This window comes from Bison bison, unplaced genomic scaffold (assembly GCF_000754665.1).
Source record: "Bison bison bison isolate TAMUID 2011002044 unplaced genomic scaffold, Bison_UMD1.0 scf7180017864143, whole genome shotgun sequence".
NCBI lineage: Eukaryota > Metazoa > Chordata > Mammalia > Artiodactyla > Bovidae > Bison > Bison bison.
The window spans coordinates 5,925,111-5,949,678 of NW_011494715.1; the positions used below are offsets into that span (position 1 = coordinate 5,925,111).

At 38.8% G+C, this 24,568-nt stretch overlaps 1 protein-coding gene across 1 annotated transcript in view; it reads left to right on the top strand.

The window, feature by feature from the left end:
- Positions 1 to 24,568, top strand: part of INTS9 (integrator complex subunit 9) — a 126,671-nt gene that overhangs the window by 24,987 nt on the left and 77,116 nt on the right. The window contains exons 2-3 of the mRNA XM_010840286.1: positions 14,523 to 14,650; positions 23,878 to 23,938. Of these exons, the coding sequence (XP_010838588.1) occupies positions 14,523 to 14,650; positions 23,878 to 23,938 (189 nt within the window). The remainder of the gene's footprint in view (positions 1 to 14,522; positions 14,651 to 23,877; positions 23,939 to 24,568) is intronic.

Below are 24,568 nucleotides of genomic sequence, written 5' to 3' on the forward strand. Positions count from 1 at the left end.
TTTCAGGATTTGAAATAGCTCCACTGGAATTCCATCACCTCCACTAGCTTTGTTCGTAGTGATGCTTCCTAAGGCCCACTTGACTTCACATTCCAGGATGTCTGGCTCTAGGTGAGTGATCACACCATCGTGATTATCTGGGTCATGAAGATCATTTTTGTACAGTTCTTCTGTGTATTCTTGCCACCTCTTCTTAATATCTTCTGCTTCTGTTAGGTCCATACCATTTCTGTCCTTTACCGAGCCTATCTTTGCATGACATGTTCCCTTGGTATCTCTAATTTTCTTGAAGAGATCTCCAGTCTTTCCCATTCTGTTGTTTTCCTCTATTTCTTTGCATTGATCGCTGAGGAAGGCTTTCTTGTCTCTCCTTGCTATTCTTTGGAACTCTGCGTTCAGATGCTTATATCTTTCCGTTTCTCCTTTGCTTTTCACTTCTCTTCTTTTCAGGGCTATTTGTAAGGCCTCCCGAGACAGCCATTTTGCTTTTTTGCATTTCTTTTCCATGGGGATGGTCTTGATCCCTGTCTCCTGTACAGTGTCACAAACCTCCATCCATAGTTCATCAGGCACTCTATCAGATCTAGTCCCTTAAATCTATTTCTCACTTCTACTGTGTAATCATAAGGGATTTGATTTAGGTCATACCTGAATGGTCTAGTGGTTTTCCCTCCTTTCTTCAATTTAAGTGTGAATTTGGCAATAAGGAGTTCATGATCTGAGCCACAGTCAGCTCCCGGTCTTGTTTTTGTTGACTGTATAGAGCTTCTCCATCTTTTTCTGCAAAGTATATAATCAATCTGATTTCGGTGTTGACCATCTGGTGATGTCCATGTGTAGAGTCTTCTCTTGTATTGTTGGAAGAGGTTGCTTGCTATGACCAGTGCATTCCCTTGGCAAAACTCTAGTAGCCTTTGCCTTGCTTCATTCCGTACTCCAAGGCCAAATTTTCCTATGGTCAGGGGCAGCAGCTGACAGGAGTTACCCCACTCCCAAGGTCAGGGACTTTACCATTAGGAAATACCATATTTTTTAAAGGCTAAAGTATACGAATGCACAACTTCTCAGAAGTATGGAAATAACTCTTTCGGCCATCTTAATTAACTAATTGAATGCTCTCCCTTTCAATGCAGGAGACCCCGGTTTGATTCCTGGGTCGGGAAGATACGCTAGAGAAGAGATAGGCCACCCACTTCAGTATTTTTGGGCTTCCTTTTTGGCTTAGCTGGTAAAGAATCTACCTGCAATGCGGGAGACCTGGGTTCGATCCCTGGGTTGGGAAGCTTCCCTGGAGAAGGGAAAGGCTACCCACTCCTGTATTCTGGTATGGAGACTTCCGTGGACCTATAGTCCATGAAGTTGCAAAGAGTCAGACATGACTGAGCGACTTTCACTTTCACTTCACCTTTTCTTGGTCTCTTCCAAACTGTCTTAGAAGTAACCTAGCAAGAGTTACGTAGTGGTACAACAGGGAAGCAATATTGAAGGAGAAATTAGAAGAGATTACTAGAGAAAAACAGGGACATTTTTATTGCTAAGATTCTTGAATTTTTTTTCTATCCAACTATCCAATCCATATTAACTCTATTGCTCTTAGTATAATGCACTGTTTTATATATATAAAACTTCTAATGTATTAGTGGAATGATTTAAGAGAAAATATTTGGAACGTGTACTGATTTGAGTGCAAAATCAGTCTGTTATTGACTGTGTGACCTTGGGCATTGACAATCAAGTTGATATTGATAGTATTTATTTCATTCAGTTTGGGGGTAAGAGCTAATTTAATATTGGATAGAAAATGTTTGTCAGTAATTCTTATTGTTACTGGAGGTAATTCATACAATGATATTTTCAATTCCTGTTCCTTTCTAAGCAAGGGTCTACTTTTATTTTTAGAATTCATTTTCAGGTGTCAGCATTGATGTTTATTTTTATGAATATGTATTCTTTATAAATATAGCTATCAGATTAATGTAACATTTCTGGTAATTAGATAATTGTCAATAGCATTTGAAAATTTTCTCATAAAATTAAAAAGCCTTGCTGAATTTTGCTAGAGAAATGTTTTGCCAAACTTCAGAGAGCATCAAGGAGTTTATTAAAATTACTAATGTAATCTCAAAACTTGAGATAAAAATCTGGGTGGTATCTGTTTCTTTCCTTCCTCCAAGGCAATATCTTACTGAATTTTGTGAGGTAGTATTCTCACTTTATTCCATTGCTATTGCCATGTCAGTAGTTGTAAGTCATGTTCCCTTTGCATCAATGAAACTCATGAACCATTATCACTAGTAGTTCCTTAAAAATTAACAAACATACCTGGCAAACGCTATACTAATATTCAAATATTTATCCATTAAACTCTGTTAGATTTTGCTTTTGTACCGTGCGACTTTTGTTATAAAGAAAAGGGCACTACAAATTTTGACAACAGTATGAAAGGTATAGTTACAGAATTCTAATGTCTGCAGGAGCGTCGATAACAATACAGAAAAACGCTCTTGCCCTCGTTACTAATGTTGAGTAGATGTTAACAGTTTGCCTCTTTTCTTGTTTTGGATCAGCTCTTCTTCCTCTTCTCCCCACTTTTGACGTAAGTCGGATCTAAAGGCAAGATTCCCAGTCGTCACTTTTGCTCCCTCTCCAGAAGTCACTTGTTTCCTCGAGTTGACGTGTAGCGCACCCACGCGTGGCTTTATTAGTTTACTGTATATTGCAGTGTGTGTATATATATTCAGTATTGTTGGTGGCTTAGCTGCTAAGTCCTGTCTGACTCTTTGCGACCCCATGGACTGTAGCCCATCAGGCTCCTCTGTCCGTGGGATTTCCCAAGCAAGAATACTGAAGTGGGCTGCCATTTCCTTCTTCAAGGGATCTGCCCCACCCAGGGATTGAACCTGGGTCTCCTGCTTTACAGGTGGATTCTTTACCAACTGAGCCACCAGGGCAGCCCTCAGTATTTTTAGGTGTTGCCAGATTATTCTCCAGAGTGATTATACCAATTTATACTCCAGTTTGACTACCTTCTTTCCAAAATATAATATCATCAGTCTAATTTTAGGCTATCGAAATTGTCTTATTTAGCCTATCAAATCCTTGATGCTGGTGGTACTGAGCTTCTTTATGTCTTTATTTATTGACCACTTTTGTTTCCCTATTTCTGTTGGATTTTTAAATCTTTTTAGTGTTGTTAATTTGAATGAGCTTTTTGTACTGAGTAGGTTACCAGTGCTGATTAAAAATAACATATATTGGAAATACCTTCTCTCAATCTCTGGCTTGTGTATTCTCTCTGTTAGTGGTGTCTTTTGAAGGCTTTCATTTTAAGGTACCGTAGTCAAATATATGAATCTTTGTCTTACACTTTGTGCTTCTTATCTCTTTAAGAAATTCCCCACTATCCCAGAGTGATAAGGTGTTATCCTCTTTCCATTTTATTTTTCATTACAAATTGTGAAGTTTTTGTCTTAAGTCATCTGGAAATAATTTTTTTGTGTGGTATGTAGTAATTATTCCAAATAGGTCACAACTGTTCCCAGCACTCCATACCTTGGTAATGCTGCTTTTACTGTCAGACTCCAAGACACGTATGTACCTGTTTTCTGGACTGTTGACTCCTTTACCACTTGTCCATTAGCTACTTTAGTGCAACATCTTACTGTTAATTACTCTGTAGTAAGTTGTAATATCAGAAAATTTAAATCTTCTCTAATATTTATTCTTCAATGTATTTTTAGCTAATCTTAGCTCTTAATTGACTCTTTCATATGATTCTTAATTTCCATAAAAAGTAGACTAGTGAGAACTGATTTTTTCCAAGTAGATTTGTTTTGAGAAATTGGCTCATTTCATGTTGAATATAAGAACCTTACAGTAGTTTACTTTCAAGTTTTCCCTCCCATTCTTTGTGCTGTGGTGGTCACACATGTTTATACATTATAAGCTACACACAATATTGTTGCCATTTTTTCCTTTAGACAGTTAATTATATTTTTAAACAATTTAAAAAGTAGCTTTTAAAATGTTCATTTATTTTCACCATTTCCAGAGTTCTTCACTTTTTTGGTATAGATTCTTTCTTCCTAAAGAACTTCCTTAACATTTTTATAACACAGTCTGCTGGCAGTGAATTCTCTCCCCTTTTATTTGTCTCATAGAGTCTTTTTTTCCAACTAAGTTCCCTGTTTTTATACTTTTTTTCTTCCAGCTTTATTGAAATATAATTGACATACATTACTCTGTAAGTTAATGTGTACAGCATGATTTAACTTACATATATCACAAGATGATGACCACAATAAATTTAGTGAACATCTATTTTCTCATATAGATACAAAATTAAAGAAATAGAAAAGAAAAAATTTTCCTTGTGATGAGAACTCTTAGAATTTACTCTTATCAGCTTTTATATATAACATACAACAGTGTTAATTTTATTTATCATGTTTTATATTATATAGTACTTATTTATCTTATAACTGGAAGCTTGTAATTTTTGACCACCTTCATCCAATCCTTCCTCCTTCCACTGCTTTGCCTGTGGTAACAACAGTTTGACCTCTTTTTCTGTGAGTTTGTTTCTTTCTGAAGTATAATTTACCTATAACTATTAGTTCCCATTACATATCGTAGTGATTCAAATATTTCTGGGTATTTCAAATGTATTTCAAAATGATCACCAGAATAAGTCTAGTACCATTTGTCGCCATACAAATATATTACATAACTATTGGTTATATTCCCTACACTGTACACTTCAAACCCATGACTCATTCATTTTGCATATGGAAGTTTGAACCTCTTAATCTCCCTCACCTATTGTTTCTGTTTCTTACAACAGCTTATTATCTTTCCAATTAACATTATTTTTAAGGAGAGTTTTATACGTTGGGGTTTTTTTTTTTTAATTTTTTATAGGGTTTTATACTTTTTTTTTTTTTTTACTTTTATGATGCGTTTAAATTTTTACCATATACAACATGGTATTCTCATTTTAATTCTTTTTACTTTTACTGAATGTTCATTGCTGGTATGTAAGATCTCAGTTAATTTTGGTAGGCTGATTTTTTTTGTATCCAGCAATCTTGATGAACTCTATTAGTTGTAGTAGATTTTCTTCAGAATGTCTTATAAGCATATCATCTGTGGACAGTGACATTTTTATTTCTGCACTTCTAACCATTTTATCTTTTATTTTTCTTGTCTTATTGCATTATATATCTTTTCCAGTATAGTATTGAATTTAACCAGTCACAGTGGATAGCCTTTTGTTCTTGACATTCAGGAAACTGTTTCTTATGCTTCATCATCAACTATGATGTAGAATTTGGTTAGCAACTTAACAGGTTAAAGAAATATTCTTCTGTTTATAGTTTGGTAAGACTTTTTGCCTTTATAATGATATTGAGTTTTTTAAATACATTTTCTCAAGCTTTTGAGTTTTGTTTTTCCCTATATTCATTTGTATGTTAATTATACTAATTGGTTTTCTAATGTTGTACCAAGAAGGAAAAGCATTTCATTAAAATCAATTTGCTAGAAGTATTTTTTTAATGTCATATTTGAATCAGAAGGAACTAAAGCTTATTTCACTACCAGAGAGAGAAAAATGAACCGCTTCTCTCTGCTTGCAGATATCCACAGTGAATATATGAGTTGGCTAAATAGAAAATTGAGAAAAAGAGGGAAAAAATAATGGCAATGGTGTTTTTATAGGTAACACTGTTACCTATAAAAAAAGTTCCTTTATGGTGTGTAAAATTCTCCCAAACAAGATTAAAGAGCTTTTGGCACTAGCTCAACCTAAAGGTTACATTACAGAGCTTTAAAAACAGTTTCATCAGTAAAACTACTTTACAGCAAGAGAATTCTATCATCTTTTATTTATTTATTTTACTTTTTTTTTTTGGAATGGAAGGGGAAAGCCAACAGAAAAAAATTACTGCTTATGATAGAATGCAGACGTATTTAATAATTTAATCTTTGCTTTGCCTTACCTTAGCCAGCAAACTAATTTTTTTGTTCACTATATTATACATTCAGTCTACATTCTTATCAACTCAAACTACGGCCTTTCAGAGCACGTCATCTCTGCCGATGTTTGCCAGTCTGTGACGTCCCTTTCTCTTTGTGTGGCGTGGCATGCAGTGGTGGTGAAATGCTCTGTGTCCAGATCTCATTCTCCTGGGTTCACATGCTGGCACAGCCTCTACAGCTTTGGGACCTCACAATTTCTGTGCTGCATTTTCTTCATCTGTAAAATGGGAATATAGTGTCTACCTCATAGCGTTCCTGGGAGGATTAAAGGAATTAAATGGAAAGTTCCTGCAGAGTGCCTGACAGTTAATAAATACCATATCATAATAACTCTATGTATTATCATCATTTTAAAGAAGACTAGGAGAGAGGAGTTCGTATGTGATGTTTCAGTCCATGGTTCTCTCTGCAAACGACAGACTCACTTCTCAAAGCCAGTTCACTAAACTTGAATTTGCCATACGATGAAATTGCCAAGTTCACCATACATACTAATCTGACAGATTCTTTATTTTTTATTTGTTTAATTGAGATATAGTTGATTTGCCAAATTTTGTTGTTATTTACAGTAAATTCATACAGCTTTTAAAGATTTCTGTAAGGCCAGATTGGCTAGTTGTCACTTTGTGTTCATAGCAGCTTTTTAAAATTAAAGTCTTTTAAATTTGCTGAAACCTGAGGTTTCATGAGTCTTCTTAGTAACAGTTGTAATATCCAGAAACATATATTTCAAAACCAGAAACTGTCCTCCTCCCCCCCCCCCCTCCCGCCACGAAGGGCTGTGTACCTCAATGAAAGGAGTACTAGAAAAATACCATTTGCTTGTTCAAGAGATCAGTAGGGAAGATTGTCTCTGCAAGGAGCTGGGGCCAGTGCTTTGAGAGTTTTGAATCTGATTTGTCTGCTCCTCTCTAAGCATAAATAGTCAAGCTGAGAAATCAGCTTAAAGATTGATCTCAAGATGGTGGTACATAGAATTCCCACAGATGTAGCCCCACCAAAGACGGGCTCACCATCCAAAAATTTACAACAACAGTAATGAAATCCATTATCAATTTGAATCATCAAACCTAACAAGACTCCTAAGAACTTCAGACAATTGTTCAATCTGATGGAGAGTCTAAAATTAAAACATTAAAATGATCAAATACATAAATGAAGATATCAAACCTGTGAAGAGACCAAGATGTTATTTTTTAAAAAAGAGAACTTCTAGAAATGAAAAGTAGTCCATGAAAAGAAAATTTCAGTAGAGGAGTTTAAATAGCAGATATGACACCAATAGGAAAGAATTAGCAAATTAAGATAGGGCTGAGAAAAGTATCCAGAATGGAATATACAGAGCTCAAAAAGCAAAATATGAAAGGATAATTACAGAGACAGTAAAATGAAACATTGCAACATACATTTAATAGGCATTTCACTAGTAGAAACTAGGAAGAAAGAATGCGGTAGAGATAGTATTAAAAATGATAATAGCTGACAGTGTTTCTCACAGCTATGAAAGACGAGTCCTTATATGTTAGAAGCATAATTTCGCCCCCCCGCCCAAAAATGCCAATGTACATCTTAATAAAATATCAAAACACTATTGGCAAAGAGATTTTAATAGCCACCTGTAATGGATTACCAGTTAGACCAGCAGCAGATTTCTCACTAGCCCTAAGAGTTGCCAGAGGACAGTTGGATTAATAAATTTACTGTTGAAAGTAGTCTGCTACCTTATAATTCCACCACCATCACTATTGAGGAATAAAGTCAAAATTAAGAAATTTCCAGACTAGTAATGACTAAGAGTTTACCATTTGAAGCAAATAGCCTAAAGTATGTACTTCAGGAAAAAGGGAATTGACCCTAAAAGAGAGTAATGAGATACAAGAAGCATTGGTGAACAAAGAAGTTGGTTAAGATGATGGTAAATACTCATTAACTTAAAAAAAGTGTAGACTAATTCACTGACTCTACAATACTATTGTTAGGATATATCTTTCTTTAATTTGCATAGCACTGAGAAAAAACAGTTAAATCCTGATAAGTTGCTTTAATGATTGTGTTAATCGGTACATTAATCTGTTACACAAACTTCTCATTCCTTTTAAATGTTTGTTACCCAGTTCAAGTAAAGTGGCAGTTGTCTTCATAAGCTTTGCTTCAAATGTGATAGAGAATCCTTCTGTACATATGTTGGTTATGGACCATAGCAAAGTTTCATCAGTTTTGAAATAGTTTCCATAGCAGAAAAAAGTCAGTAACAACTATAACTCAAGAAATAATAGTATAATGATATTACTGAGAAATAACTAGAAGAAATAGCTCACAAGTAGTTACTTCTTGAATTTGGTGATTCACTTTTAACTATATATATGTAAATTTCATTTAAAAAACACAAGACTGATTCACTGAAGGAAAAATTGATATAGCTATAATATTATTTAGAAATAAATCTAAAAATAGATTTTTAGACAAAAAGCATTACATAATGATAAAATATTCAATAGTAGTAATTTCGATTATGTAGCAATGTAGCCTCGATATGTAAAAAGCAAAATAGGACAGAATTTCAAAAAGAAATCGACAAGTTCTTTTCTCCTAAGACTCAAAAGTAGGTAAAGATATAGGAGATGCTCTGGAGGCATTAGGTAAAATAATAAACTCGATCTGCTCTGTATACAACAGTTAGATTATATATTCCCAGTTTTCATGCCCACTGGTTCATTTATTTAAAAAATCAACCATTCACACTATACTGTTACAAAGCAAGTTTCAATAAATATCAGCAAGTATGTATAAAATCTATTCCCTGCCCACAAGAAAGTTAGAAATCAATTACCAAAAGATAACCGTTACCACCTTTATATCTGAAAGTGAAACCAAGCACATGTACATATACAACACCCAATTCTTTGTGGCTCAAAGCAGAAATCACAATAGAAGTCACTAAGTCCTTAGAAATGGATAAATTGAAAACTCAATGTGAATTTGAAAAATGCCTCCAGAGCATCACTTAGAGGGCTGTCTGTAGCCTGAATGCATAACTTAATGGGCTACACTGCACGTCCAACTGCAGGAATTTTTACAGATAAAACTTGAACAATAAAACCAAGAGTAGAAATTGAAAAGCAAAAATATATTTATGTTAATGATAATTGACTAGTTGGTTTTGAACTAAAGGAATAAAACATCTTAAACTGTAAAGGAAGAGCAAAAAAAATTAAAGAAATCAGTGCATTGCTTCTGGGTCAGAAAAATGTTGTTATATAGTAGAAATGGCAGCATTCCCTAAATACATAGCTTAAATGTAGCCTCCATTAAGATCCTTGGGAAGACTATTTTAGTAGTAAAGTCTTCATTCTAACTTGTTTTCAAATATTTCAATATAGTAAAACTACACCATTGAGGAGAGAAATGGAAAACAAAACCAAAAAAGGACAGTGGACAAAATAGAGATTTCAGAAATAGGTATTACAGGACTCCCAGGTGTTAAAAACTAAAGATGAGTTAAAGGTGGAAGAAGTTACATTTAATGAATTTTGCTATGATATTTAGAAAAATGGAATCATGTTTTTGTCACAGTTGTGGGTAAGAGATAGATTTAAGACTCTCTATGAAAACAGTATTTTCAGAGATCAGATTGGTTTGTCAGCACAGTAGCCATTCTGCAGAAGTGTGTCAACATCAAAAGGAAGGCAGTGAAGAGAAGCACAGAAAATGGACAGATGTTAAATCCGAGTGATGGGAGTTTATTGTACTAATTATGCTTATTTGTGTGTTTGAAATTTTCCATAATAAAACGGTTTTAAAGGAATGTAAGAGAATTAGAAATATGTTTACTAACTATAATTGATAAAAAAAAAAAATTACCCCCCAAATGTCAGTAATTCTAAAAAAAAAAATTATAAAACCCTATGTTTGCTAGAATATTCACTTTTGCAGTAGTAACTGTTATCTTCCTGGAAGGAAAACTGCTAAGTCATTTCAGTCGTGTCCGACTCTGTGCGACTCCATAGATGGCAGCCCACCAGGCTTCCCCGTCCCTGGGATTCTCCAGGCAAGAACACTGGAGTGGGTTGCCATTTCCTTCTCCAATGCATGAAAGTGAAAAGTGAAAGTGAAGTCGCTCAGTTGTGTCTGACCCTCAGCGACCCCATGGACTGCAGCCTACCAGGCTCCTCCGCCCATGGGATTTTCCAGGCAAGGGTACTGGAGTGGGGTGCCATTGCCTTCTCCAGGAAGGAAAACTAGCAATAGAAAAATATTTGTAAAATTGTTCATTCACTTTACCTAGTCTTTTTATTTTTTAATTGATTGCCTGCGCTGGGTATTTATTTATTGGTTGGGCTGGGTCATCGTTGCTGCGTACAAGCTTTCTCTAGTTGCACAAGTCAGGGGCTACAGAAGGTGTGGCTTGTGGACTTAGTTGCTCATGCGGGATCCTACTTCCCAGACCAAGGATTGAACCCATGTCTCCTTCATTGGCAGGTAAATTCTTAACCAGCTGGACCACTAGGGATGTCCCTGCCTAGTCTCATGGGATACACAGATGTCTAAAACATTAGTGAATGCCTCAATGAAATAGAATTTATTCTTTAAAATGCTGTAAATTTAGGTGTCCCCCCCCCAAAAAATAAGGCTTCCCTGGTGGCTCATAGGTTAAAGCGTCTGCCTCTAATGCAGGAGACCTGGGTTCCATCCCTGGGTCAGGAAGATCCCCTGGAGAAGGAAGTGGCAACCCACTCCAGTATTCTTGCCTGGAGAATCCCATGGATGGAGGAGCCTGGTGGGCTACAGTTCACGGGGTCGCAAAGAGTCGGACATGACTGAGCGACTTAACTTTCCTAACTTTCCCAAAAAATATTTCGGTAGCCTCTTCAGCCCCTTCTGTAACTACAGTAACAATGAGTACATACTATATGTCAGGTTCTGTGTCTATTCACTTAGTCCTCACAACTTTAGGAAGGTAGCGTTTATTACTAGATCTTGTAGATAAGGAAACTGTATCTTTGCAAAGTTAAGTAATTTTCCCAAAATCACATGTTAATAATGAGCATGACCAGTTTTTGAGCCCAGGCATTCTTGCTTCAAACTCCCTGCTTTAAATCATTTCTTCAAACTGCCTCCCAAAACTAAAGCATTTATCAAGTAGTTGATTTCCTGTTTAGGGTCATTTAATTGCTCCTAGATAGCCACTGCTAACATAACCTCTGTCTTGGTAGATTCCAGATGGTTTTGACCGTAATGCTAATGGGACTAAGCAGTGTAATGGATCTTCTGCTGTATGACTGATGACATTGTAAATAGGCACAGCCTTTTTTGGAAAACATTTTGGCAGCATATTTCAAGAGCCATAAAATGCTCATATTTTTTTGACCTAGTTAATGCCACTTCTGGAAATCCTCTGAAGAAACAGTCCAGTATGGAAAAAGCCTTAAGCGCTAAAGTTAACACTACAACCATATTTGTGATAGAGCAACCTAGTTCAGTTCAGTTCAGTTGCTCAGTCGTGTCCGACTCTTCGCGACCCCATGAATCGCAGCACCTAAAGCGACCCTAAATGTTGAACAGCAAGAGAATGATTAAACAAGTGATGGTGTATTTTTTTTAGGCAGCCAGTAAAGATGAAGTGCGATGTAATGACAGACAAAGAAAACACAGCTGTCAGTCTTAAGAGCAGCACACAGAGGAGTAGTGCACTAAAATTATAGCTTTTACAAATATGAAGAAAGTCAGGGACTGGAAAAATGCTGGTGAGGAGTATTTTTCAAAATTTTTGTCATCTTTTTTCTACTTATAAAGTCACATGATTACTTACTGTTTTTGTGCATTACTCTCCTAAGCTTCACTAGATTATCATCTACTTGGTGATTGTTCACAACTGCATGTTGGGAACAGGCAGAGAGCGTCAGCGGAGCAGAGAAACTTCGGGAACCTTGCCAGGTGGCTCATTGACTGGTGACAATTACTCTTGTCTCAGCAGACTGAGCTGACCCTCACAAAGTGAGCAGTGCGGTTTGGGAAGCAGGAGTAAGGTCTCTGGAGTCGGGAGAACTTGCTGTGTGTCTTTGGCTCTCTTCTCAGCCCCTTCAACTGTGTAAAAAGCTCTATTTCCTGACTCACAAAATTGGAGCTACTGACATCAAAGCCTGGCACTCTTAGTAGAGGCTCTCGGAGTGTCTTGCAGTCTGTTATGGCCCTTATGAAGTGGTCCTGGTCTTTTTTTATCCTTGGATGACAGGAGCAGTTAGATGGCTAACTTCCTTAGCCTGAAATCTGAGCAGCAGCTTTGACATGTCCATTTTCTGTCTTCTGCTGCAGCTTGTTATCCGTGATTTAAAGATGAAGATCAAAAAGATTTGTCATTCGATGTGGCTGGCTAAATTTTCAGCTTTGTTTTAGTTATATATATTTTTCTGATTACAAAAGTATGGTAAATGCTGGTCAAACATTGAGAAGATGCAAAAAGCTGAAAGAAGAAAATTACACTAATCTTTCTACCCAGAAATAATCATTATTAGATACATTCCAATTCTTTTCTTTTTAGGTTTTTCTGAATATCTGGTTTGTTTTTTTATAGGAGAACTCTTATTAGAACCCCTGTTATGTTTGGGGCACAGGTTGCTCTGTGTTCATTTTGAGATAGTTTATCTTTAACTTACACATGATTCCTAGATAAGTGTGAAGACCAAGCTGGCAATAGGAAACAGATGGAGAAAGGGCGGGGGTGGATAGCTCTGCCTTGATTAGTTGGAAAATATATTCTGTAGTTCTGATAGCTCTTAAAGAATGAACTTAAGGTAAAGTATAATTACCCAAATCATGCTTCCTGGACTTTTTTAGTACTTTCTTGCTACTGTTTTTATTGTAAGTAACCCTGTACTATTTTAGGCCATGAGTTGTGAATTATACAATGAAAAATACAATTATCTTATATATAAACTTGGAATAAAGAAGCTTGCAAGGGACTTCTCTGGCAGTCCAGTGGATAGGACCCTGCACTTCCAGTACAAGGGACCTGGGCTCGATCCCTGGTTGCAGAACTAAAATCTGGAAGCCACACAGCGTGGCCAGAAAAGAAGCTTGCAAAATACCCAAAATTTCTTGGCTCTCAGCCTTATCAGTTTTAGAAACTGTGGTTTTAAAAACTCGTCGGTTCCTGTACTGTCTTCTGGAGAAAAGTAGGAAATGTATCCAGTGGTAGAACCAGCAGAGCAACCAGTACCTGTGAAGACTTAGCCGGAGCTGCGGTGGCCATGTGGGACAGCAGTGGTGTTGCATTACCTGTGTGTGTATGGGTGCTCAGTCACATCCGACTCTCGGCAGCCACATGGACTGTAGCTCACCGGGCTCCTCTGTCCATGGGATTCTCCAGGCAAGAATACCGGAGCAGGTTGCCATTTCCTTCTCCAGGGCATCTTCCTGAACCCAGGGATTGAAACCGTGTCTCCTGCATTGGCGGGTAGATTCTTTACCACTGTGACACCCGGGAAGTCCCACTTTACCCTGATTTTTACTTAAATCAGAAAGAAAAATGTGTCTGTCCAGAGATGAAGAACATTGATCCTTCCATTTTCTGGACTTTGCTGTTCAAGAGAGGCTTCTGTAAGATGACTTAAAACGTGAGAGAAAAGGTCTTTTTTCTCTTCTTTCATTTTTTCCTTCAGAGCAGCAGTCAAATTATAAAAGGTGACACAGAGTCCATCCCATATAAATAATTCTCAGTGTGGTGCATCTGTCATCTCCACTCCATTGAGGAAGACGTGAAGAGTGCTTGCAGTCGGTGTGTTGGTTTGCCCTGTCACCTTGGTGGCTCCTGTCCCTGTGACCTCTGAGGTCTGCTGCCACAAGCAGGAGGCTCCTGATTGGTTGGGAGTTGGTGTTCGTCACTCCCACCTGGTATCTGCACATCAGGGAGGTCATTTGTCCTGACAAGGCTGAGCCATTAGGAGCCGTTACCCTAAGGCTTGTTTGTTTACCTTTGCCCAGCGTTTCCTCCTAAAGGAAAGTCATCTGACTTATTTACAGAGGAGAAAACTTAACCTGTAGCACAGTTTGAGATTCCAGCTTGGAATTTAATTTGACTTCACACAGTGGACACAACTGAGCAACTTGGACTCTATTTCACTTTCACACAGTACTTAGGGATGGTGGGATAAGGGGGATTTGAATGTGTCATGTGAGAATGGAGCAGAAAACTACAGCCTGGAAACCATCTATTTGGAATAACCTTGGCCTTTCTGAAACTCTGCTTGCCCGAGATGTAAATTGGCACCCTACAAAGAACTGGATATGATCGTAGGTAGAGAATGCTGAATGTGAGGGGAGGTGGTATCCAGAGCTGTGAAAGGGAGGAAACCATATAGAAAGTTAGCTGAATTTACACCCTGTTGTAATGAGAGAAGATGGTCAGCTTTATTTAATTCACCGTATTTTTGAGACTTCTTCTGTAATTGATTATTGACAAAAGTTTTTTTTTTTTTTCTTTTCAGTATTGCCTGTCAGGGCACCCAACCTTACCATGCAACGTGCTCAAATTCAAATCAACCACCATTATGTTGGACTGTGGACTGGACATGACTTCCACCCTCAACTTCCTTCCTTTGCCACTTGTTCAAAGGTGTGTACTGATGTATCTGAAATAGACTGGGCTTTAGTTGGCTGAAAAATGGTCCCCAGTAGCATCAAGATGGCAGTGCCCTGTGTGTTGTCCAGAGTTTACTTGGTTCCCTTAAAAACGTTCTTAAAATAATATTCTTTGGCTGGGTTGATGGAAAGTGTTGTATTGATTTATTGATTGACGTCTTTATTACAACTTCTTCTGAGCTTCTGTAAAATGTTCCTGCAACTGCTCAGTGCAAGTGAGGTCATGTATATTTCATCTTTCTTGCTAATTCATGTAGGAGCAGATAAATGGTCAACTGATAAGCCCCAAGAATTGAATTTTAGAATCATTTGCAAGGACTTGACATCATAAAGCCTGACATTTGTTTTTGGTAGGTATCTATGTATTAGATATCTATTAGTATCTGATACTGCAGAAGGCAGTGGCAACCCACTCAGGTACTCTTGCCTGGAAAATCCCATGGATGGAGGAGCCTGGTAGGCTACAGTCCCTGAGGTCGTGAAGAGTCAGACACAACTGAGCGACTTCACTTTCAGTTTCCACTTTCATGCATTGGAGAAGGAAGTGGCAACCCACTTCAGTGTTCTTCCCTGGAGAATCCCAGGGACAGAGGAGCCTGGTGGGCTGCCGTCTATGAGGTGGCACAGAGTCGGACATGACTGAAGTGACGTAGCAGCAGCAGTATCTGATACTGATCATCTGTAGATATCACAGAATCACATATGAAGCCAAAGTCCTTGTCTTAAAGCAGACAGATTACCCCAAGCCTACAGGCAGCAGTATTCACTCTTACGAAGACCTTGTCTAAGAGATCAGTTTTCCAACTTGCTGCTGTTTAGAAGCAGCAATTTATAAAAGAAGCGGATCCTTTTAGAAGCAGATGTTCTTGCCTGGAGAATCCCAGGGACGGCGGAGCCTGGTGGGCTGCCGTCTATGGGGTTGCACAGAGTCAGACACGACTGAAGCGCCTTAGCAGCAGCAGCATACTCCCAGTAGCAAAAAGCATACTCCCAGAAGCCATCTCAAGCAGATTTAAGAACTTAAAAGCTTAACAAGCTAGGTAAACCATCTCATGTGTTCTCATTCACTGCTGAAGAATTCACTGTGTTCAGTGATTATTCATAATGATAACCCCATGAACCTTCTAGAAAAGGTATAATTAAAATGGATTGACTTTTTTCTGAGATAAGGCATACAGCGGTGACTCAGTGGTAGAGAATCCACCTGCCAATGCAGGAAATGCAGGTTTGATCCTTGGATCGGGAAGATCCCCTGGAGTAGGAAATAGCGACCCACTCCAGCGTTCTTGCCTGGGAAATCCCATGGACAGAGGAACCTGGCAGACCACAGTCAATGCGGTTACAAAGAGTCAGACGTGCCTGAGAGACTAAACAACAACAGAGGCATGAGGTAAGGTGGTGGGACAAGATCAAAGAGAATTCCAGATTCCATTTTATGCATAACTGATAGCATTCAGTTATAATCACACCCAGCACTTAGAAGTACATTTACCGTCCACTGATATTATCCAAAAGAGAAAAGAAGTGTATTCAGAGTTGATTCAGGAACTGTAGGTGTCACATGTATTTCTTGACAACAATGATGAACAAGTTTTTCCTTATTAAAATAGCCTAATATCATTGTCTGTTTCCCTCCAATGATTAAAATGTTCATTCCCTTGATGTTAAAAATCTGCAGTGTCCTGGACCACAGGACACAGACAAGAACGGGACAGCTCTTTCCTCACGGAATTTGTAGTCCATCAGGAGAAAAAGAATTACACTGCTGAAGATTTAGTTATACTTGTGTTACAAAAACAACTGTCTATATATTTGTGATAAATACTAAAAAAAAGAAAAAGCAGGCTATGCTGAGGGTTCCCAAAAGGGCACCCACATACTCTGTAGGGCCATGGGTCATCTAGGTATTCAAACCTGGGTTGTGTAGATAGTCCTCGCTGCATGTTTTCCCTGTCCTGTTCATTCCTGTCTTTAACCAGTTCTGTGTTCTCAAGTAGATAGAAAATCTGCTTCTACCCTCTCTTCTTGTCATTGTTTTTCTCTCAGAGGGACATTATACTAATGGGACGATTAGCAGCCCATGGCAGTTCCCCACAAAAAGTGTCTTCATTTGCTCAAAATATTGGCAATCTACTTGGCTGAAATACTAATAGAATCCCCAGTCCCCCCCCCCCCCCCCCCCCCCCCCCCCCCCCTCTTTGTCCTGCTTTGTTGGTCTTCAGAGCACTTCTCGTTGTATCATACAGACATATTTGCTTTACATATCATCTTCTTCTCTAATGAGAGACAAGTTTTATAAGGGCAGAGATTTTGTTTGCTCTCTGTTGTATCCCCAGTGCCTAAAATAGTTCCTGATATGCAGTAGCTGCTCAGTAAATATTTGTGATAATGAATGAATCACTTTATCTTCTCTGGTTTTCAACCCTTCTCGCCTCTGAGTCATTTCACTTTTATAATCTTTCCTTTATCTTGAATCTTTCCATCTTGACTTATTCCTTCCCATTTAATTATGCTCAATCACTTCTAACTTAAAAATTTTTTTAAGTTCTCTCAGCTCCACTGTCCCCTTCAGCATTCCTGCTCCTCTCCCATCTGCTTTGCCCACACAACCCACCAGGACATCTCTCAGTAAAATCACAGATGACTTCCATGTCATTAGCTATTATACTCAGTTGTCACCCTCATTCTCCTCGGCCATTAGCATCACTCTCCTCCATGATCATGCCATCCTGGTTTTCTTTACTTCTCTGACTCTTCCTCTCCTGTCTCCTTTCGGGATTCAGTTTCCTCCATCTAGCCATCACACATCAGAATTCTAAAGTACTCGGTGCTTAGCCACAGAACCTCCACCAAGGGAATTTAATAAATGCTCAAGGCCTCGATAACCATCCAGACAGTCACTTACAAATGTATATTTTTCAGTTAATAATGCTCTTCTGAGTTCCACATTCATAAATCCAAAACACCCACTCGGCTTCTGTCTTTGGATGTACCTTTGAAAGCACTTCACAACTCAGCATGCCTCAAACTGAGATGGTGATTAGACTTGGTCCAGAAGAGGAGAACCAACCCTCCCAGACCTGGTCCCGCCCATTGCTGCCCTGTCTTAGGAAAGGGCATCCTGATAGAAAGGCCAGAGAACTGGGAGTTCCCCAGATGCCGCCTTCCTCCCTCCCTGCACCCGGTCTTGCGTTTGTTGTTGCTGCTGTTGTGTAGTCACTGAGTCATGTCTGACTCTCTTGGCGACCCCATGAACTCTTTTGGGCAGGCTCCTCTGACCATGGGGTTTCCCAGACAAGAATACTGGAGTGGGGATGCCGTTTTCTCCTCCAGGGGGTCTTCCTGACCCAGGGATTGAACCCAAGTCTGCTGCATTGGCAGGTGGGTTCTTTACTACTGAGCCACCAGAGAAGCCAAATCTTTCATTGAGCCTTGTCATTTTTCACCTCCTAGATAGTGCTAGACTCCCGTCACTTCTCATAAGTGCTACTGTGGTGGCCGTCATCCTCTTTTACATGCATTACTGCCGAAGCCTTCTAACCAGTTTCTTCAATTCTGTCTTTGCCCCTGTCTGAATCCAGAGTCTGCTTTTTTTGTAATGTTTTATTTTGGAGTTACTTCAGATTATGGAAAAGTTGCAAGAATAGTACACACAATTCCCAATTATTGTTACCAGTTATTGACATTTTATCACATTCACTTTATCACTTCCTCTTAATACATACATATATAGTTTTCTCTGACCCATTTGAAAGATACAGACAGGATGCTTCTTTGCCCCTTAAATACTCAAGTTCCTGTTTTATAAGAGGACATTCTCTTACATAACCACAGCACAATAATCAAAATCCAGAAACTTACATTGATATCATCCTAATATCTGAGCTATATTGGGCTTCCCAGGTGTCACTACTTGTAAAAAACCTGCCTGCTAATGCAGCAGACATAAGAAACGCAGTTCACCTCTTACACTGTTGGTGGGAATGCAAACTAGTACAGCCACTGTGGAGAACAGTGTGGAGGTTCCTTAAAAAACTGGAAATAGAACTGCCATACGACCCAGCAATCCCACTGCTGGACATACACACTGAGGAAACCAGAATTGAAAGAGACACGTGTACCCCAATGTTCATCACAGAACTGTTTATAATAGTCAGGACATGGAAGCAACCTAGATGTCCATCAGCAGATGAGTGAATAAGAAAGCTGTGGTACATATACACAATGGAGTATTACTCAGCCATTAAAAAGAATACATTTGAATCAGTTCTAATAAGGTGGATGAAACTGGAGCCTATTACACAGAGCGAAGTAAGTCAGAAAGAAAAACACCACAGTATATTAACGCATATATATGGAATTTAGAAAGATGGTAATGATGACCCTATATGCAAGACAGCAAAAGAGACCTAGATGTAAAGAACAGTCTTTTGGACTCTGTGGGAGAAGGTGAGGGTGGGATGACTTGAGAGAATAACATTGAAACATGTATATTACCATATGTGAAAAAGATCACCAGTCCAGGTTCGATGCATGAGACAGGGTGCTCAGGGCTGGTGCACTGGGATGACCCTGAGGGATGGGATGGGGAGGGAGGTAGGAGGGAGGGTCAGGATGGGGAACACATGTCCACCCATGGCTGATTTATGTCAATGTATGGCAAAAACCACCACAATATTGTAATTAGCCTCCAATTAAAATAAATTTTAAAAAATAAAAAATTAGAGGAAAAAAAAAAAGAAACACGGTTCAATCTCTGGGTCAGGAAGATGCCCTGGAGAAGGGCATGGCAACCCACTCCTGTTTTCTTGCCTGGGAAATCCAGTGGAGAGAAGAGCCTGGCGGTCTACTGTCCATGGGGTCGCAAAGAGTCGGACATGGCAGAAGCAACTTAACACCTTATTTATATTTCCCAAGCTACACCAGCTCATATTTCTCTGTAATGCCTTTTATAGCAAAAAAGAAAAGTAACTTACTGGTCCAGGGTTCAATCCAGATGACATTGCATTCAGTCATGTCTTCACAGCCCTGTGTCTTTGATGACCTTGCCATTTTTAGGAGTACAGGCCAATTATTTTATGTAACATCTTTCAGTTTGGGTTTGTCTCGTGATTCTTCACAGTGAGGTTGGGCTTACTGTTTTTGGTAGGATTACCACACAAATGGTGGCACATGTTTTCAGAGGGTACTTGATGTCAGTTTTCTCCAGAATCACCTTTTATTAACAGAAAGACTGATCTAATCTCGTCTCTCATCTGTTTAAGATCTTTCAGTGGATTTTTTCATTGCTTTTAGGTTAAGTACCAAGTTCCTCTTGGTACATTTGATACCCTTCTAGTCTCCTGCTCTTTGTATTCCTTCAGTTTCAAAGACTTCTCCCCTACCTGGGAGCAGTCTACACAGATTGTTCCTTCAGCCAAGAAGGCTCTCCACCCTTCCCCCATCCCACCTTTGCCTTAGCCTACCTGCTAAGCAGGAGCTCCTCTCTGAAATAATTTCTGATACCCCTTGCTACATGGGAAGGACAGAGAGATGGCATTTTTGTTGGTTGAGGGGGAGAGTAGTGTATATGGGACTCTCCATGAAATTTCATTTGAATGACCTTTTTTAAGACATCCATACTGAAGGCTGGTGAGAGTGATTGGGCTTTGCAGCTATCTTCTTGCTCTATTCCCTCCAAACCCTGCCCTTTGATCCCACTACAGATGGTTCAGTGATGAAGAACCCGCCTGCCAGCACAGGAGATGCGGGTTCCATCCCTGGGTTGGGAGGATCCCCTGGAGGAGGAAATGGCAACCCACTTCAGTATTCTTGCCTGGGAAACCCTATGGACAGGGGAGCCTGGTGGGCTACAGTCCATGGGGTCGCAAAGAGTCAGACACAGTGAAGGACAAATCACCACACATACACACACAAACACACACACACACACACTTGCCCCTTGACTTCCCAACATCCAGATATCAGCTCGATCAGCAGGGACTCAAGGGGTCCCATTGCTGCCTAGATCACTCTCGTGTTAGGAGACTTCGTGGCGCTTTGTGTGACGCTGCCTCATCATTAGTAACAGCTTGCTCTCTGTGTGTGTGACTACTTGATCAGTTTCCCCTACCCTGTCAGGATGACAGGCACATTTTGCTCGTGGTCAGTATCACCAGCCTCTGAGTGCCTGACACATAAATCAAGACTCATGAATGAACAAGTGAAGATGAATACCTCTTTCCCGCTTCAACACTTCACTAAATGATGAGGCCGTTCCCTATCCCTCTTTCTGTCTTCACCTCGTGCTCCTGTTCCGTGTTCCTGCTCTCTCACACCTCTGCACACTGTCACAAGTGCCCTTCCTGTATGAACCATAGTACCTCTGCGCTCCCTGTCGGAGCGTTTATTTTAATCCATTGTAATTGCTGTTTACCGTCTCCCTGTACTGCAGTGCAAGCTCCTCAAACTCAAGGGTTATTTATTGCCATATCCCTCTACTTTGCCTATTTTAATCAAGAGTAAGCTTTTATATATTTTGAATGAATGAATGTAGTCATGCCTCTCGCACTATTTCCTGATTATAAAAGTAATGCATTTCAAAGCCAGAAAATGGGAAAATGAAACATATAAAGAGAAAATGAATTGGATACCATGTTCATTCTACCTTTCACTATTTTTCTAGACAATAGGTTATTTTCAAATACCTTAGGTTGTTTATTTAGTTACTTATACTTTGCCTGTTTTTAAAACTACTAAAAAAATTTTTGTATACATATTTTTTTGACTAACATTTTTTATTGGCGCCCTTTTTTCCCATAGAAATTATTGTTAAATAGTGGGTACAAAGATGTGTTCATCTGTAATCAGAATTTTTCTAATATCATTACCTCCCATATTTCTTTAATGTAGATTTTTGTGAAGAGACTTGTTTCCTTGTTCAAAAAATTTACATGGTGAAATTTTGTAATCATTAAGAACAAAGTAGTACATTTCTTCCTCTTTGGTAGCTTAACATTTACTAGCTCTTCATAGTTTAGTCATTAACCTAATTGGACCTAAAAACAAAGCCTTTGCATCTCTATAGTCAGCACCCATTTGCCGCCGGGGCCACGTTTCTGTGCCCCTTTATCTTTGGCGCTATTGTTACAACGTGGTCAGGCTCTTTGAGCCTTCAGTCCCATCTACAGGCAATTTCTCAAATCCAAAATAACTCCAGATATTTCATAGAAGTCTTTGATGTTATAAACAATGTTTAGCCAACAATAATACCTGAAATTTTTACTTTTAAAAAAATTGTTTTTTAATAAGCAGCAAATGGATTTTCCTGGTGGCTCACACGGTAAAAAAAGTCTGCCTGAAGTGCAGGAGACACAGGTTTGATCCTTGGGTGAGGAAGATCCCCTGGAGAAGGAAATGGCAACCCGCTCCAATATTCTTGCCTGGGAAATCCCATGGACAGAGGAGCCTGACGGGCTATGGTCCTTGGGATCTCAGAGAGTCGGATGCGACTGAGCACAGCAGCATACCATTTCTAATCACTTGTTGAGGACAAAACTAATTGAATCAATCATCTGTAATTTGAAGGCTGAGTTGTGTGTGTCCAGTAGGGAACAAACAGGATACAAGTCCTCTGATCCAGTTCTCTTTGTAAAGGGAAGTGGACATTTATAACCTTCCTGTAAAGAGTCCACGTGCATGAAATGAGAATAGTATTGAGACTGGCCTATCATTACACTTTTATTAGAATGCTTGGTTTTTTAATCTGATCTGGTAGTAAATATTTTTTTAAAAAAGTCTCTAAGTGAAGGTACACATGTGACTATGAAATGAAATGGAAATTCAACATCTAATGGTAATAGAGTATTTTTCTGAGAAAACTCCAAGCATTTTTTTTAAGTTTTTCAGATATAATTTATGCCAGCCAAATTTGATTCTCCTAGTAGTAATTTTCATTCTCAAGAATGAAATTCAGAATTCTCACTTTTTGACTAAGAAAGGCAAAATGTCAACAGAGAATCTAGGCAAAGGGTATGTGGGACTTCATTGTACTTATATTCTTAACAGCTTTTCTGTGAACTAGGAATTATGTCAAATTCTTACCTTTTTTGCTAAAATCAGATGCATATATATATATATGTATATATATAATCAGGTTTTTAATCTTTCCTGGAAGATTGACAAATATTTCACATTATTTGTTTCAATTTGACTTTCATACCTAGCACCTAATTACAAAGTCAGAATTTGATGATAATCAGTTTAGCAGGAGGATAAAGTACTATACATTCATTTGGTTTGGGGTTATAGGGTCTTTTAGTCCCACACCCATACTTTGCCCTTTATTTTTTAATTTAATTTTGTGTTGAAGTGCTGAAATCCTTTTGCAATCTACCTTGTGCTTCTGATGTGTTTTCTTCACATATCACCTTGGTCATTAAGTTTTTCTTTTTACCAACATTTTTTTTTTCTCCCAAAGTGTTTGCGTTTTCAGCCTCCAGTGTAATTCTTCTGGTCAGCTCATAGCACTCAGTTAAATTCTGAGCTTGCCAAAGTGAATGATTTCTGGTTCAGATTTCTTTGATATAACATATATGTGAAATTAACCTCACCTTCTAGAAGTTGCTCACTGAGATACGGTGTTGTTTTATAACACTGAGAAAAGCTAGCTTCATTTGCCAGAATTGGAAACTCAAGGTACAGGTAACAAGTGACTAATTCATTTAAGCAATGAATCCAGAGGTGACTTTGAGCCGAATTCTGATTTTCATTTGTGGTAAATTCTGGTTGGTAGGCAGCTAAGTGTTCTTGACAGACACCTGACCTCTCTGAGCCTATTTTGTCCTCCGCAATATGAGGGTCCCACTCGGCCTTCCCCTCAGGCCTGTTGTCAAACGCAAGCAAGGAGAAGTCAGGGCCAGTGACTGCAAAACTATACAATGCTGTCGTGCCTCATCTTTCTTTTTTCTCTTCATTATTCTGCATAGCATTCTTTTAATTTTCCCAATTGAGGGCAGAACTCTTTCACTTTTTAATGTTCCATTGCCACGTAATTCTTAAGCTTGATACCACTTGGTTACTTTTCATCTTTCTGATTGTTATTTTGGGTGAGCCTTGCTGCCACTCCTTTCAACTGTTTTTCATTTTGTGGAGCCGGTACAGTCACCATGAAATCACTGAGGATTATAATCTATTTAGGAAATTTAATCTTTTGTTTTGCAGTCCCAGACTGTCCAATCTTCCTGGCTGGTCCCTAAAGGATGGAAACGCTTTCTTGGACAAGGTAATGATAAGCTGAAGTGTATCTGCACCCACTGGGAAGCCATCTTGTCGTTCTGCAGTCACCCGACAGTAATGTGACTACTGGGTTCATTTCTTCCCCTTGGTCTTCTCCCTAAAAACTCCTGTGACCCATGTAGAGTCTTCAGTACTTGGTAATTACTGTTTTTAAGAGCTTTTTAAGGAGTCTTGGTGTTCAGACACAGATCCAGTTTTCTCATGTGTAAAATCTAGGGACTTCAGCTGGAAATACATTTTATCACCCCAAAAAGAAAGCTATTATTTCTAGAATTGTGATGAGTGTTTCATTGGCATTGCTTGTTAGAGAATTCCGTCCAGCTCATTTCGTTTTGAGGCTATACTGACTCTTCCTGTAAGGAGTGAACTTTTTTTTAAAATAACTTTAAAGCCCACCAAACACTGTTGAGTTTTAAACGGCTCTCCTAGGGGCCAGGTCACATAGGGCATTGTCAAAACTTTGAATCTTCTTTAGGTAACGAAGGGCCACAGAGGTTGCTGCAGGCAGCGTCATCCTCTGCTCAGACCACTTTGACTGCAGAGTGGAGAATAGACTGAGGAGCCAAGTGTTTCACTTCTAGGCCATGTGCTCTGGGGCCGTGAGAGGGAATCACGT